Source organism: Delphinus delphis, chromosome 9 (genome assembly GCF_949987515.2).
Source record: "Delphinus delphis chromosome 9, mDelDel1.2, whole genome shotgun sequence".
Classification (NCBI taxonomy): Eukaryota; Metazoa; Chordata; class Mammalia; order Artiodactyla; family Delphinidae; genus Delphinus; species Delphinus delphis.
The window spans coordinates 59,256,682-59,273,642 of record NC_082691.1 but is presented as its reverse complement, the minus strand read 5'-3'; the positions used below and the strand labels follow the sequence as shown (position 1 = coordinate 59,273,642).

Here is a 16,961-nt window from a genome sequence, read left to right as displayed (position 1 = left end):
GTTTCATATAAATTCAGTATTCATACTTTTTAATAATAACAGAAGTTCCCAGGCAATAAAAACAATATTCACAGTGATCCCAGGAACAACAAAAACCTCATGAAATAAGTTTCAAAATTTCATTCTGACAGCAGATGAAGATAAAAAAGGATCAAGCAGTTAAATTACCTTAGCCTGTACCAATCCAAACAAAGTAATTCTTGGTGTCTTTAAGAATGTTATATTTTAAAATTAGATTATAGGTACAATCAGCTATGACAGAGCAAATTTAAATCATTTAGAATTTCCAGGCCTTTAGTCACACACACAAAAAAATGCCAATTATACACACATGCACATACCTTAAAATACTTAAGATTACATTTTATTACTTAGAGGGAAAATGTCTTTCCACTTATTAATTAGCTAGACAGCCTACTAATTTTTTTCTCCAACATTTTTACAAATATCATTTAGCATTCAGGCTTGTTTGTTGCCTAATGTTAAATTGGCAAAAATAATCTTCATTAATTAAGACTGTATTGCTTACTCTGCAGTATCTCATTTAGGATCACAAGTAACACATTTTGGTGATAAATTTTAAAACCTTTACATAAATTTTTAAAATTACTGATCCTATCTTATTACACTCCCAAAAAAAACCACCAAGGCCCTAGAATAATTTTACAAACACATTCATAATTAAGTGAACAAGGAATATGAAATGATGACTTTCATCTTAAAAACTAAGCATGATTTAAAGATATAATTTCAACAGCCATCTGAATCTGCAAAATGAAAGCCACAATGGCAATGCATATGGGTATCTATTTTCTCAGTTCATAGTTAATGAACTGTATTCAACATAACTAAATACATAGTACATTTTTATCTATACACGAAAATACTATCCCAATTACCCATGTTGAAACTTTACATTAGACTGACCAAATTATAGATAGCACATTTTCAAAAGTATCAGGTACTATGCCTCAAGTTATACGAATAGTAAACTTACTTTGTAATTCTCCTCTACTTCAGCTAGTTCTAGTTTCACATTTTCAGCAATTTTCACTTGTTCTTTCCATTTCAGCTCCATTTTTGCAAGTTCATCAGCATATTTATTGCATTTTGTTTTCTCATCCTAAATGAAATAAGTATAATTACCAAAAGATTTTAAATCCATATACAGCTAATATCTATACAAACATACTTGTGCTGAATGCTTATTATAACACTGTTGTAAAGGTATAAAAACTGAAATAACCAAAATGTCTGTCAGTGGAAGACTGGACAAATCATTTTATATCCATACAGTGGAACAGAATATATTTATTGAAAAAGAACAAAGTGATCTAAAAATTAACAAGGAAAAATGGCAAAATACATTAATTGAAAATATCAAGTTGCAAAAACAGAATATATAGTATAATCCCATTTCTGCTTTACAAGCTGTTTAACATAATTTTATATGATGTCTATGTAGTATATGTAGAAAAAATAAACCAAATTTATTTTTTTGGCCACATCACACAGCTAGTGGGATCTTAGTTCCCTGACCAAGGAATGAACCCGGGCCCTCGGCAGTGAAAGCTTGAAGTCCTAACCACTGGACTGCCAAGGAATTCCATAAATAAAATATTAATAGCCCTTTTATCTGGGGATCAGGATCAAAATGGTACTTTTTACCACCTTTATTTTTCATTTCTGTAACACCGTAAGATTTCACAATAAGCACACATTACTTTTGCAAAGGACATAATAAAAATCACATATTTATAATGCTATTGTTTCCATATATTAATAATTAAAACTCTGGGATTTCCTGATAAAGACAATCTTTAGAAGGATTTCTTATACATTGCTCTTCTCTACAACCCAGAATGTTAAAAGAATGGAGTTTTAAAACATGACAAGGGACTTCCCCAGCGGTCCAGTGGTTAGGGCTCCACGCTTCCACTGCAGGGGGCACAGGTTTGATCCCTGGTCAGGGAACAAAGATCCCACAAGCCATGCAACAAGGCCAATAAAAAAATTTTTTTTAATTAAAAAAAAAAGAAAAGAAAAAATATATGCTTTATGCTTTGAGCAATTCAATGGAGAAAAGTCTTTTCAACAAATAATGCTGGATCAATTAAATATCCTTACTATACATACCACACCTCACACCATACACAAAAATAAACTTAAAATGGTTAACAGGCCTAAAAGAACCTAAGACTACAAAACTTCTAGAAAACAAGAGAAAATCATTACAAGTTGGAGTAGTAAATGTTTTCTTAGAACATACAAAGAACACATAAACAATAAATTGATAATCTGTACTTCAGCAAAACTAAAATTTTTTCTAAAAACACCATTAAGGAAATAAAAAGGCAAGCCACAGACTGGGAGAAAATATTTACCCCACATATCTGACAAAGGACTTGTATCTGGAATAAAGAACACTTACAACTCAATAATAAGATGAACCCAATTTTTTAAATGGCAGAAGATGAACTCACAATAAAAAGGAATAAACTATATGAAGTGAGTCAGAAAGAGAAAAACAAATACCGTACGCTAACACATATATATGGAATCTAAAAAAAAAATGGTCATGAAGAACCTAGGGGCAAGACGGGAATAAAGACACAGACCTACTAGAGAATGGACTTGAGGACACGAGGAGGGGGAAGGGTAAGCTGGGACAAAGTGAGAGAGTGGCATGGACATACATACACTACCAAATGTAAAACAGATAGCTAGTGGGAAGCAGCCGCATAGCACAGGGAGATCAGCTCATAGCACAGGGAGATCAGCTCGGTGCTTTGTGACCACCTAGAGGTGTGGGATAGGGAGGGTAGGAGGGAGGGAGATGCAAGAGGGAAGAGATATGGGAACATATGTATATGTATAACTGATTCACTTTGTTATAAAGCAGAAACTAACACGCCATTGTAAAGCAATTATACTCCAATTAAGATGTTAAAATTTTTTTAAATAAATAAAATGTATTAAAAAACAAACAAACAAACAAAGGAATAAACTACCAATAACAAGCAACAACATAAACAAATCTCAAAATAACTGTGCTAAAAGGGGACAGGAAAAGAAGAACATACCATATGATTCCATTTATAGAAACGGGACAAAAGATAGGCTAATCTATAGTGGCAGAAAGCAAGCCAATGGTTTCCCAGGAGTGGTGAGAGAGGGAGGGATGAGTTGTAAATGAGTACAAAAAAGCTAATGGAGTAATGGAAATGTTCATTAGCTTGACACTGTGATAGTTCCACAAGTATATACATATATATATATATATATATATATATATATATATAGCAAAACTGAACAAACTGCAGACCTTAAATATATGCAGTTTACTGAATTTCAACTGTACTACAACACAGTTGTAAAAAAAAAAAATTACTTTGAGGAAGTTTCTAGCTTGAAAGAATACTCTATCTTCCTTTCAATAATACTATATAATGAGATTTTTAAAAATATTCATCCAAAATTGTTTCATACTTACTAAAAAATAGGTTAGTCCCTTATAAGCAACTACTTTGACCTCAGGGTAAAACTGTTCTAATCAACCCTCTACAGAAGGATCTTCTGAAGCAACAAAAATGTTCAGTTCAAAGTCTGATTAAAGGATTACATTAAACTAATATTATCAAGACAGTAACATAAAATATTTTAAGTTAATTACTATAATAATATATGAATTTCCTTATATGGCTCTAAAAATTATCCCTCTCCTCTCCACATGAACAGAGAAACAAACACACAAAAAAATATTTAATTGAACGAATGAAAAACATACACAAAACATCTTTTCCTCTCTTCCCCAAATCAGGTACAAATAAGAAGTAGTTTCCCTTTGTCCTTTAAATACTCCAGGAGTGAATACTACTAGGAAGTTGCAAAACTTAAATGTTTGAATAATAGTTTAATATAATCAAAATAATACCATAAAGGCAACCACTCATTTGGGTACCATTCCTTTTTTTCCACTTTACAAATCTAGTCACTTTAGGATGTGGTGAAAGTCTTTGCTATTATTACAGTAAGTGTAAAAAACAATACTTCCCTTTTATGCAGTTCAAACATTTTTCATGTATCCTTATCAGAAGAAGAAGACAGACAATATCCAACAGCAACCTCAATTAATCACTTGTCCATTATCAAGAGAAGGACATCAGGGTAACAGAAAACAACAGTTTTAGGATCGTGTTTTTTTTTTTTTTGGCCCATGCTGTGCAGCTTGTGGGATCTTAGTTCCCCAACCAGGGATCGAACCCAGGCCCACGGCAGTGAAAGTGCCGAATCCTAACCAGTGGACCACCAAGGAATTCCCAAGGATCATGATTTTACACACATGCCTACAAGAACAGGTACACAGAACAACCTCCACTTATCATCTCAAAAGTGAAACTAAATATCAGCATATGGGTATAAAAAAGAAACCCTGGGATACCCATCAATCAAAACAATAAAGATAAGCTAAGCCATTACATTTGATAAATCTTTATCTTACAAGAGAGCTAGCTTACCTGCAAGAGTTGTTTACATTTATTATACTTTTCTGCAGCAATTTCTTTGGTCATTTCAGAGACTTGTCCCTTAGTTAGATTGTCAAAATCTATCTCAGCTATAACAAGGAAGAAAATTAAAAGATTATTAAAAATTATTTTGATCCTTGTATTATCTTCTTGGTCAGAATAACTTGAGGGTCAGTATACTGTGAAATATAATAAATGGAATACTAAAGGAGAGAAACATCTATTTTAAACCATCTATTAATACTCTAAATAGAGGACAATATAAACATTAGATGAGAATTTTTTTTAATTTTAATTTTTTCATTCAATAATTTGAAAAATCATTATTTTTTTAACTAGCTAAAAATAGTTCTAAAATGGCACAGAAATTGTTCTCTATATACTTAATAGATATATAGGAAAGCCATACTCTTTTGAGAATACATATTAAATCATTTTTCTAGTCCTTCGCTACTATTCAATAAGTCTTTAAGTCAATATAACACCTTTCTTGGTACTACACAGGATATATAGAAATAGAAGGCAGGATCCTGTTCTACAGCAGTTGAATCTAAATATTTAATAGTATAGGAAACTTATAATACATTTAAAAAGTCTAAAACACCAATTGCCCCAAACACTACACAATTAAATATACCTTACATGCTCTAGTATTTATTTTTGTTATTGTCAAATCTTTAACATAAGGTGAAAAAAGACATTAGGACAACTGAAAACCTAGAGTTAATTTAAATTTTCATGTTGTTCATGTATTCACTATGTCTCTCTAATCTGTTCTGTAAGTTAATAAACTAATAAAATATTTAACTTATCTACCAACAGGTACACTAATGAGGAAAGTACCCTAATGATCCAAAGCAGCCAAAACAAAACAAAAACAAAAAAAAGGCAAGAAAGAGAGAAACATGAATAGAATTAAAGGGATTTTTAAGTTTTCCCCCACAGAATGGTACAATTAAAGTGCCATAAATGGTTCAGAATTCCAGTGTTAGAATATTAATTAAAAATTCAATTCTTGGCTCTCTTCCTATAGATCAAATACTATAAGCATTTGCACTTACAAACACTAGCTCATTTGATTAACCATGTTCACGAAGATAAATACTAGTTCACACTCACATTTTGTATATTCACCACATGCATTACTTACTTTTAGACCTTTACTTTCCCTTTGCTTTTAGACCTTTACTCTCCCTTTGCCTCAATCCCTCACTTAGAAGGATTTTTTTAAAAGCTCCCTAAAATTCTGACACATGGAACAGGCAGTATAAATGAGTATAAATACTTTTCAAGGCAGGACACTTTATACAAAAAGTCTAAAAGATTTTTACCTGTAGAAGGTGGTGGCTTTACATCAAGCGTAGAGGCAGTAGTAGCTGGGTCTGTGTTTATTGAGACATCATTCACTTTCTGCTGACTCCCAATTTTCTTTGTGAAGACACTACTGTTATTAGCCTATTCAAAATGTTAACAATCAATGGTTAAATGAGTTACACTTCCCTCCTTCAGCAACCATGCATCATATAAATAAATCCTGAAAGTCCACAAAGCTGCTGCTGTCTTAAAGCCCAACAAACACTAAAGTTACACACATCACTTTACTAACTGACCTAAATGTTACAAAACAGAACATTTCTCCAACAAATAAAAATTCCAGATTTTAAAAAAATTATCACTACAATATTAGGCCAGTAATGTGAAATGAAGCAGAGAGGAATTATATTCAAAGGGTATAACATTGTAAATTTGATTTGTAAACAAAAATATTGATAAAGGAATTATTTTACTCTGATGAATTCAATTATACTTACTGATTGGTCTGAAAGTTTGTTTATTTGTTTTTGGAGCCTCTGGCATTCCTTGAATTTTTCTTTGTAATGATCTGCTGCCATCTGAAGACGAAGTTTCAGATCTTCAACTTCTCTTCTCAGTTCGTGTTCCAGTGTATCAGTCTTTTCCTAAGAGAGAAATAAACTCTTCCTCTAAGAGAAACATAAAAATCTCATATCTCATAATGTAGTAGTAAATCCAACTTTCTTTTCGCTTTTTTCTTTCTGGCTCTTAGTTTTTATTTGTTTTGGAGTTTTGGCTACAGAGTCACGTTAGGTCTCCTAACAAATCCAGCTTTATATTCCTAGGACTAAGGTTCATTAAAAACAAACAAACAAAAACCAAACACTTGAAAAGAATATTCTATCTCCTGAGAAGCAAGCATATCCTGTTAAATAACTATAGTACCATTTTATGCAGCTAGTAAATAAATTCTAAACAAAGCAATATATACCTCATATCAGAAAGTTTAATTAACAATAATAGAGCATTTTTACTAACAATTAGGAATTTGCTTACAGAAGTTTTTCTTAAAGCCTGCATTAATTTCAACCCAAGAAGTTACAATGACTAAAACAAAATGAATGGCAATTTAAAATTGTGACCAGGAATCTGACCTCAATTATTTTAACATAACTCAATTCTCTTTCATAAGCTTATCGTGAGTTTTTGACCAAAATGGAAATTCAAAATTAACCCGCTTTACCTGGTCTTTTCTCACAGCACTTAGTTTAAGCTCTGCCACTGCATCAGCTAACTGCTTTTTCACTCTCTCATTTTCCAAGCGTGCAGTGTGCAGATCTGCCATCGTCTTATCCCGCACGTTTACAGCATCGCTAAGTTCTTTAGCCAGAAAGACAGCTTCCTGCCGAGTTGCCTGAACCTGTTCCTCTGCTTTACGAAGTTGCTCCTTGAAAAAAACTGTATCTTCCTGAAGAAAGGCAGATAAATATATTTGTAATTAAACCATTCACGTAAAAAACAGAAGCAGAAACGATATTTATTCCTATTTCAACAGATCTAAAATTTTAAATTAAATATTGCTTTTCTATTCATGACTTAGATGAAGTATGTATGTCTATAAAAAATTTAAGATGTGACTTTGTTTTAGAGACCCCCATATAACAACCCTACGCATCACTACTATCACTTTATACGTGACAAACCTGAAGTACAGAAAGTCAGGCAACATAACCAATGCTTAGCTAAATAGAGACCCGAATGGAAGCTTCTGTCCCCCAGAATCTCTCCAGCTACAACTGCTGACCCTCATTTTTTATGATAAGCAATAATTACAAAAACTTCTTTGTAACTCCAAAAATGTTGGTTAAAAAAATGTTTCCTATGAGCTAACCTATAACATATCCAGTATAATATTAATATACCATTACATTAGCACCTCTTACCAAACCTAAAAGTATCTTTAAAAAGTTAAAATTGCCATGATAGGGCTTCCCTGGTGGCGCAGTGGTTAAGAATCTGCCTGCCATTGCAGGGGACACGGGTTCGAGCCCTGGTCTGGGAAGATCCCAAATGCTGCGGAGCAACTAAGCCCGTGTGCCACAACTACTGAAGCCCGTGTGCCTGGAGCCCGTGCTCCACAACAAGAGAAGCCACGGCAAGGAGAAGCCCGCGCACCGCAACAAAGAGTGGCACTCGCTCGCCGCAACTAGAGAAAGCCCACGCACAGCAACAAAGACCCAACAAAGCCAAATAAATAAATTTATAAAAAATAAAATAAAAATTGCCATGATAAAATTATTTCCTTTAATATTAAACATACATTATAAGCTCAATAAATCTAGTTTATTTAACATTCGTATTTTTATCTCTGTATTAGAAATAATGTAAACTCAAAAAGTGCAACCCATTCGCGGTTTTTAAACTGTTAGCTACTTAGAAGGAAATGTAAATGATTATTTATGTAATGCTGGGGTGAAGAAAATCTTTCTAAGTATAACACTAATAGAGCTAATATATAAATGTTATCAGCTTCTATATATCAGAAGGGAAAAAAGCAAAAAAGAGAACTAGAAGAAAATTATTTGTAATATATTCAAAAAATGTATAATACTCTGATATAAATAGATTTTCTAATCAATAAGAAATGGAAAAATTTTAAACCAAAAAAGAAAAAAAAGGGTTTCCCTGGTGGCGCAGTGGTTGAGAGTCCGCCTGCCGATGCAGGGGACACAGGTTCGTGCCCCGGTCCGGGAGGATCCCACATGCCGCGGAGCAGCTGGGCCTGTGAGCCATGGCCACTGAGCCTGCGTATCCGGAGCCTGTGCTCCGCAACGGGAGAGGCCACAACAGTGAGAGGCCCGCGTACCGCAAAAGAAAAGAAAAACAAAAACCCAAAAAAGGAAAAATATGGAGAAAGGCATGAACGTGAAATTTCTTTAAAATAAACGGCTATTATACATAGAAAAAATATTTAACTAAAATATTCAAATAAAGAAGGTAAAACAAATACCATTCATCCTCTTTCAAGCTAACAAAGACTGAAAAAAAGTAATGCTCTAATATTTGGATGGTTTAGGAAAACTGGCACATTTACAAACATGTGGGCTCATATAATCTATAAGTGGTAACCATTCTTATCAGATTTTTGAAACAATCATCGACACCTTTAAAAAGCACATGGCTTTTGATCTATCAATTTAATTTTCATGAGTTTCTGATTAAAGGGTATGGACATAGGTTTAGTTTTGCAGGGATCCAGTAAAATATTAAGATTATGAAAAATTATTAAAAATCAAATGTCTAAATGGGAATTTATTGTAAACAAACTATGATATATCCTCCACACAATGAAAGCCTATGCAACCATTACTAGCAGCAGTATATGTCATACCCTGTTGATACATTAATTTTTTTGAAAGGCAATTTGAAAATAACTGAAAATGTAAACATTCAACCTGGCAATTGCACTTTGAGGAAGTTATTCTACAGATTTATACACATGCCTAGATATCTGTACAAGAATGTTTACTGCCATCATGCTTATAATACCTAAAGGTTGTATACTAAAACTAAAAACAATTGCATACTACACAGCTGTTAAATAAAGGAGAGATACTACAAAGCTGGGGGTTTTTTTGGCCTCGCGGCTTGCAGGATCTTAGTTCCAGGGATCGAACCCAGGCCCCCAGCAGTGGAAGCGTGGAGTCTTAACTACTGCATCACCAGGGAATTCCCTACAAAGCTGTTCTAATGAATGAGGAAGATCTGTGTGTGAACTCATACTGCAAGATGTCTAGACATTCCATAAATTTTTTAAAGGTTTTTGTAACACTATATTCTCATTTTTGTTAAAATATAAATATTGTATGTACATTCACAGATTTCTAGTAAAATTACTATAATAATATATCTGGGAAATGATATTGGTTACTTTTACCTTGTACCCTCACATACTACTCAAATTTTTTTATAACCATGATTTTTGTATTGCTTTTATAATTTTTTAAAAAGTTTTAACAACCAGGCATCAATTTCTCCAGGTACTTCTATATCTATGCTTTCCTCACAGAAGTCTTGCTTAAGTAGCATCTTATTAAATAACAAATAAACAATCAAACATGCTTTTCACCTTCCTGTCTGCATCTGCTATATTCAATACCCTGAAAAGTAACTTGGGTCTTAATCATTAATTCTAAATATCATGCACATCTGATGTTTTAAGTGTTACATTAACTATATCTGAGTGTATTTATTAGCAAACTACTAAAAACCACATAATACTCCATCCATAAAAGTTAATGAATAAATCAAGGTAAATCTAAACAATGTAGTATTACACAGCCATTTTTTAAAAAATTAGGAAGATCTCTATGAACTGCTAGGGAATGATTTCCAGTCTATACTGTTCACTGAAAAAAAAGCAAAGTGAAAAGGAGTATAAATAGCATGGCACTTTTAAGAAAGAAGGGGATAGAGAAGGGTGTGTGCATGCACACACATACACCAAGCTTATTTTTGCGAAAACAAACATAAGAAAAAACTGGAAACTAGTGAAAATGTTTACCTATGGGTACAGGTAAGAAAGGAGTTTTTTAGGGAAGAGTAAATTTTTTTGTTTCATTTTGACTGTGAATGATACAACTATTTTACATATTCAAAAAATAAAATTAAAGAAAAAGGTTAGGAGAAAACAAAAAAACTGAACTGTATTACAAATTCATAACATAAATATGTTAAAAAAATTAATTCAAGTAACCTTTGAACATGGTACTCTGTACATCCTTAGTGAAATACTCTAAGATAAAAGAGCTGGAAAAGATCTTAATTTTATTCAGTAGACATACTGTTAGAAGTGGCATTGATATAATAATTCTGAAACTACTGGTATGTACAGCTGGTTAGAAAACATGAATAGATACGTTTTGGAAACAAGGGTTCTCACACTGGGAGAAGAGATACATAAATATGTAATGGAGGAAGATAAGGAAGAACCCTAGGAGATACTGAATTTGAACTGGAGATATCAATATAAATTTAAGACTTAAAGTGTCTGTCTATTGAAAGTGCAAAGTAGCAAAAGGATCCAGTGGCTTGGCTTCAAAATACCCTTCACTAATGAAAAAAATCAGGCTCTTTGGAGAAATGGGTAATAGCAGATCTGGAGCCGAAACTAAAACTGTAATACACAGTTCTACCACAAAACAAGGAAGCATTCAAAGCATTAGGGGGACATATCAGAAAGACACAAGAGCAGGTTTGAGAAGGTTCCCCCCTAGCTAAATATAGGACAATTTGAGTATGAAAAAGAATAATGATGATGTATAACAGGGGTACCCAACTCCCGGCCACAGACCATTAGCAGTCCAAGGCCTGTTAGGAACCGGGCCACACAGCAGGAGGTGAGCGGCAGGCAAGCAAGCGAAGCTTCACCTGTATTTACAGCCGCTCCCCAGCACTCACATTACCACCTGAGCTCTGCCTCCTGTCAGATCAGCATAGGCATTAGATTCTCATAGGAGCACGAACCTACTGTGAACTGCGCATGCGAGGGATCTAGGTTGCATGCTCCTTATGAGCATCTAATGCCTGGTGATCTGAGGTGGAGCTGAGGCGCTGACGGTAGCTCTGGGGAGCAGCTGCAAATACAGATTATCATTAGCAGAGAGGCTTGACTGCACAGACACCACAGTAAATCAACTGCTTGCAGACTCATATCAAAACCCTATTAATGAGTGGCAAGTGACAATGAAGCTGCATCTTACAGAGTAGACTGGACATAAGCAACACACTTCAGGTGTCACTGTCTCCCGTCACCCCCAGATGGGAGCATCTAGTTGCAGGAAAACAAGCTCAGGGCTTCCACTGATTCTGCATTATGATGAGTTGTATAATTATTTCATTATATATTACAGTGTAATAATAATAGAAATAAAGTGCACAATAAATGTAATGTGCTTGAATCAGCCCAAACCATCCCACCCCCACCTCCACCCCCGAGAAAAAAACTGTCTTCCACGAAACCGGTCCCTGGTGCCAAAAAGGTTGGGGACCGCTGATGTATAATATACTGAACAAAAAAGAATCAGTCTATAGTGATATAAAAAAAGGGGAGAGGGCAACAGGGAACCACCTCATTATAATAAAAGAATACCTACTAATAAACATAAAAGGAATGACAGAATTTTTAAAATCACCGTTTTGTAATCATTAATTCAATAACTGATGCAGGAAAGGATCATGAAGGGATAAAAAACACTGGGTCAAAGAGTATTGGGGAGTAGGATGTTCACATGATCTCAAAGTATTACCCCACAGATTACTCAATAATCACAAAGAGAGAAAGGCACCAATATATGGAGAGACAACCAGACATAACTTTAAACACATGATTAAACCTAATATCAGCAAGAATGGAATTGATATTACATGACTTTTGATGTGATTGCACCAGAATATACAAAACATCATCTACGCCTTTTCTTGCCAAAAATCTTCGACCTGAATCTAGTCATGAAACAACAGACAAATCTAGATTATGGAATATTCTCTCAGACAAGCCTGAATTCTTAAAAAATATCAATGTTATAAAAGACAAACAGTATAGGGACACTGTTCTAGATTAAAGCAGACCAAGAACACAATAATAATCATTAATGTGTGATCTCTGACTACCAGGGATCAAGCAATTTTAAAGGTTATGCAAAAATACACGTGGGACAATTTGAATGTGGACTAAAACTATATACGAACATGAATATTATATCAATATAAAATTCCTTAGATGTCATAATGGTATTACGGTTATACAGAAGAATGTACTTGTTAATAAGAGAAACATGCTAAAGTATTTAGGGTGAAATGTCATAATGCCTGCAACTGACTTTCAAATGGCTGGGGTGAGGAGGAGAAGGCATATAAATGGGGGAGATAAAGATAGCAAAATATTTAAGGATATATATGTATTCATTTTTCTGTTCTTTCAACTCTTCTATAAGTTTGAACTTTTTCCAAAAAAGCTGGGGGAGGAAAGATTAAAAATAAAAACGACCATACTGTATACGTTTAATAGAGATAATATTTTACAATCTTCAAATACATATTGCAAACGTACTTACCTTAGTTGAGGTTGTAAGCAAGAAAGCCCTCTGTAGATTCTCCTTTTCAGTCAAACAGAACTTCAGTCTGCTAATCTCTTCTTTGAAATGAGTAATCATGTTTTCTTTGTTCCCATCTAAATTCTTTAAAGTCTGGACCTCTGACACAAGCTTGGTATTTTCTATTTCTGTATTCTTCAAATGTACCTGAAACAGTGCTTGAAAATGTCAAGAATATTCTTTCTAACTCTATAACCTAAGTTACTCAAAGTTTAAAATATTACTATTTATCTCTAACCCAAATATGATCCAAGAGAAGGGAAGATTCACTAGATGAGAAGTCAGGAGACCCAAATTCTGCCAAATGACTAGCCAAGTACGTGGGCGCAGAACACAGCTTTTCTGAATTAGGTGTTGTTGCTGTTTTAGTTTTCCAAAGAGATTAATTCTAAGGTCTAACACTACCTGATCTCTAAAGTCTTTTCCTTTGATGATTTTAAGTTAGTTCTCTTTAAAATTACAAATGAATTTGGTTGTTCTTTTGGGGAAACATTACGTTACAGGCATATTCATATATAAAGACCAGATTCTGGAAAACTAAAGGAATACATTCAAGAACATCTTAAGCAATTCAATTTTTTACTTATGAAAAAATACTATGTCATTTACTTCCTGTGTGCCTAAAAATATATTTGTTGATTAATTAACCCAACTATATTGATTCTTCCAGGGACTTTGGCTGCTGTTGTTCATAGCATATACACAAATCAAATTCCATAACTGAAATTATAAAGAGTACAAGTATCTGGTTTCCACTATAAAGAGTACCTTGCTTTGGTTAAGAGCATCAAAGAGAAATGAATTAACATACTTCTTGCACTTTACTCTTAATGTATGCAATGCTGAAGACTAATTCCTGTTCACAATGAAAGAATATAACTCCAGATAATCTAAAGGTATCAGCAGCCAAGACCTTTGCAGCATCAATTTAAAAACACTACCCAATTTTCATAATCATCAGCTCATGAAAGCACTTTTTACCAATCCCTCTAAATTCTGTTAGGCCAGAGATGGGTCACATGATCCAACAGGGGTTAGAGAAGAGAGGCAAAGGAAACTATTTGGTTACTCATGAGAACAATTTGAAAGGGAAAGTATGTTTCTGAGATTAACAGTATAGTAGGTCTTACCACACTCGGTAAATGGAATCTCCTTGCCAAAAAAACACAAAACAAAAATCCCTAGGGAAGTTTTACTTCCAATTTTCGGCATACATGCATATAAATGAAATACTGTTCAGGACACTGGGAGGTTGGGAGAGAGTGTATTCAAATGGAAATTTCAGAGTCACTTTGATCCCAACTGCTAATTCTTACAGAAAACAGGAGATATTAGCACACTGTAAAAGAATAAACCCCCAAGACACTCGTTCTTTCCCTTCCTCCCTCCCAAGTCTTAGGCACAGGACTCGTCATTCAGGTGTACAACAGAGACACACAAAATCTTTGCAGAAAGTAAGAAAAAAGGAATATAAGGAATAAATAATTTAGAGCAGTAAAAGAAAAATAAATTCTGGATTTACCCTAAAATGTACTTGTCAACCCTTTACAAAACATTGGAAGTACTGTTTCTCAGGATAGAAGAGAGAAAAGAAAGGCAGGATGGAAAGGTGACAGCTTCAGGGAAAAGTCTTCCTCTTTCCAAAATAAGTCATTCTAATTATCATTACACCTCTCAAGCATTAAACCAGGTAAGAAAAGTAAGTAAACGAGGTCCTGGTTTACTTAAGACCTTCCTAAACCCTTCCCAATACTAACTAGTATACCTTCAGAATTCATTTTATTTAATTTATTATTGAAGTAAAATGATTGAAAACATAGACATGCTATTTACCCAATTATCTCCCACTGTTCTAACAGAGAAACAACATGGAAAGTACTTAATTATCCAGAGAAATAATGCCCAGGTCTTTTCCTGGCACAAAACTGAAACATTATCACTGAAATTCATAGTAACATTAAATAAAAAATTATTACAGATGCAAAATCTTCATTTAGTTAAAAAATCCTTTATAACTTTAAAAAACTGCATTTGAAAGTAGTTTGCAAAAAAAGCAAAAAAAACAAAGACACTGTATCCAACTGTTCAAAAACCAAACATTATACCTGGGCACTTTTCCTTAAAGTCAAATCATAAAATCATCCACCAGTGAGTCTTCACTATTTTCCTTCCTATTCTGGGGGAGACACACACACACACACTCTCACGCTCCGGGGATGGTACACACACACACACACACACACACTCTCTCACGCTCCGGGGATGGTACACACACACACACACTCACGCTCCGGGGATGGTACACACACACACACACACACACTCTCACGCCCCGGGGATGGTACACACACACACACACACACACACACACACACACACTCTCACGCTCCGGGGATGGTACACACACACACACACTCACACTCCGGGGATGGTACACACACACACACACACTCTCACGCCCCGGGGATGGTACACACACACACACACACACACACACACACACACACACACACTCTCACGCTCCGGGGATGGTACACACACACACACACTCACGCTCCGGGGATGGTACACACACACACACACACACTCTCACGCCCCGGGGATGGCACACACACACACACACACTCACGCTCAGGGGATGGCGCACACACACACACACTCTCACACTCCGGGGATGGTACACACACACACACACTCACGCTCTGGGGATGGTATACACACACACACACACACACACTCACGCTCCGGGGATGGTACAGACACACACACACACTCACTCACTCACTCGCTCACGCTCCAGGGATGGCTGTTCCAAGAAACAGAATGGGTATAACCCATGACATGCAAAATGTTCCTATCTATGCTCTGCAATGAGGTGCACAGTGGACTCAAATTTTTTATTTTAAAGGCAAAAAATTTAAGACTAAAAAAAAATTAACCACCCCCCCAAAATAAGAAGGAAATTATTGTAGCTTTGTGGTATAGTTTGAAATAAGGGAACATGACACCTCCAGCTTTGTTCTTCTAAGGATTGTTTTGGCTATTCAGGGTCTGTTGTGTTTCCATATAGGTTTTAGAATTATTTGTTCTAGTTCTGTGAAAAACACCATAGATATTTTAATAGGAATGCACTGAATCTGTAGATTGCCTTGGGTAGTATGGTCATTTTAACAATGTATATTCTTCCAGTCCATAAGCACAGCATATCTTTCCATTTGTTTGTGTCATCTTCAATTTCTTTCATCAATGTCTCATAGTTTTCCCAGTAAAGAGCTTGTAACTCCTTAGATTTTTTCCTGTTTTATTCTTTTTGATTGTAAATGGGATTGTTTTCTTAATTTCTCTTTCCAAGAGTTTGTTGTTAGTATATAGAAATGCAACATATTTCCATATATTAATTTTGTACCTTTCAACTTAACCAAACTCATTGAGGAATAGTAGTTTTTTGGTGGCATCTTTAGGATTTTCTGTATATAGTATCATGTCATCTGCAAACAGCGACAGTTTTACTACTTCCTTTCCAATTTGGATTCCTTTTCTTTTTCTTGTGTGACTGCTGTGGCTAGGACTTCCAATACTATGTGGAATAAACATAGTCAGAGTGAGCATCCTTGGCTTGTTCCTGATCTTAAAGGAAGTGCTTTCAAGCTTTTCACCACTGAGTACGTTACAATGTTAGCTGTAGGCTTGTCATATATGGCTTTTATTATGTTGAGGTATGTTCCCTCTATACCCACTTGAGGTTTTACCACAAATGAATGCTGAATTTTGTCAAAAGCTTTTTCTGCATCTACTGAGATGATCATACGATCTTTATCCTTCAATTTTTTAATGCAGTATATCACATTAACTATACTTTGTATACTACAAAGCTACAGTAATCAAAACAGTATGGTACTGCACAAAAAACAGACACCTAGGACTTGCCTGGTGGTCCAGTAGTTAAGACTCCAGCTTCCACTGCAGGGAGCATGGGTTCGATCCCTGG

The 16,961-nt window shown here is 34.8% G+C and overlaps 1 protein-coding gene across 3 annotated transcripts in view; it reads right to left on the bottom strand.

The window, feature by feature from the left end:
• TAX1BP1 (Tax1 binding protein 1) overlaps positions 1 to 16,961 on the bottom strand; it is a 90,313-nt gene that overhangs the window by 25,297 nt on the left and 48,055 nt on the right. For all 3 annotated transcript variants that reach the window (XM_060020651.1, XM_060020650.2, XM_060020652.2), the window contains exons 8-13: positions 12,935 to 13,120; positions 7,063 to 7,287; positions 6,338 to 6,484; positions 5,858 to 5,981; positions 4,518 to 4,615; positions 998 to 1,123 (exon numbers count right to left, since the gene is read on the bottom strand). In XM_060020651.1, the coding sequence (XP_059876634.1) occupies positions 998 to 1,123; positions 4,518 to 4,615; positions 5,858 to 5,981; positions 6,338 to 6,484; positions 7,063 to 7,287; positions 12,935 to 13,120 (906 nt within the window). The remainder of the gene's footprint in view (positions 1 to 997; positions 1,124 to 4,517; positions 4,616 to 5,857; positions 5,982 to 6,337; positions 6,485 to 7,062; positions 7,288 to 12,934; positions 13,121 to 16,961) is intronic.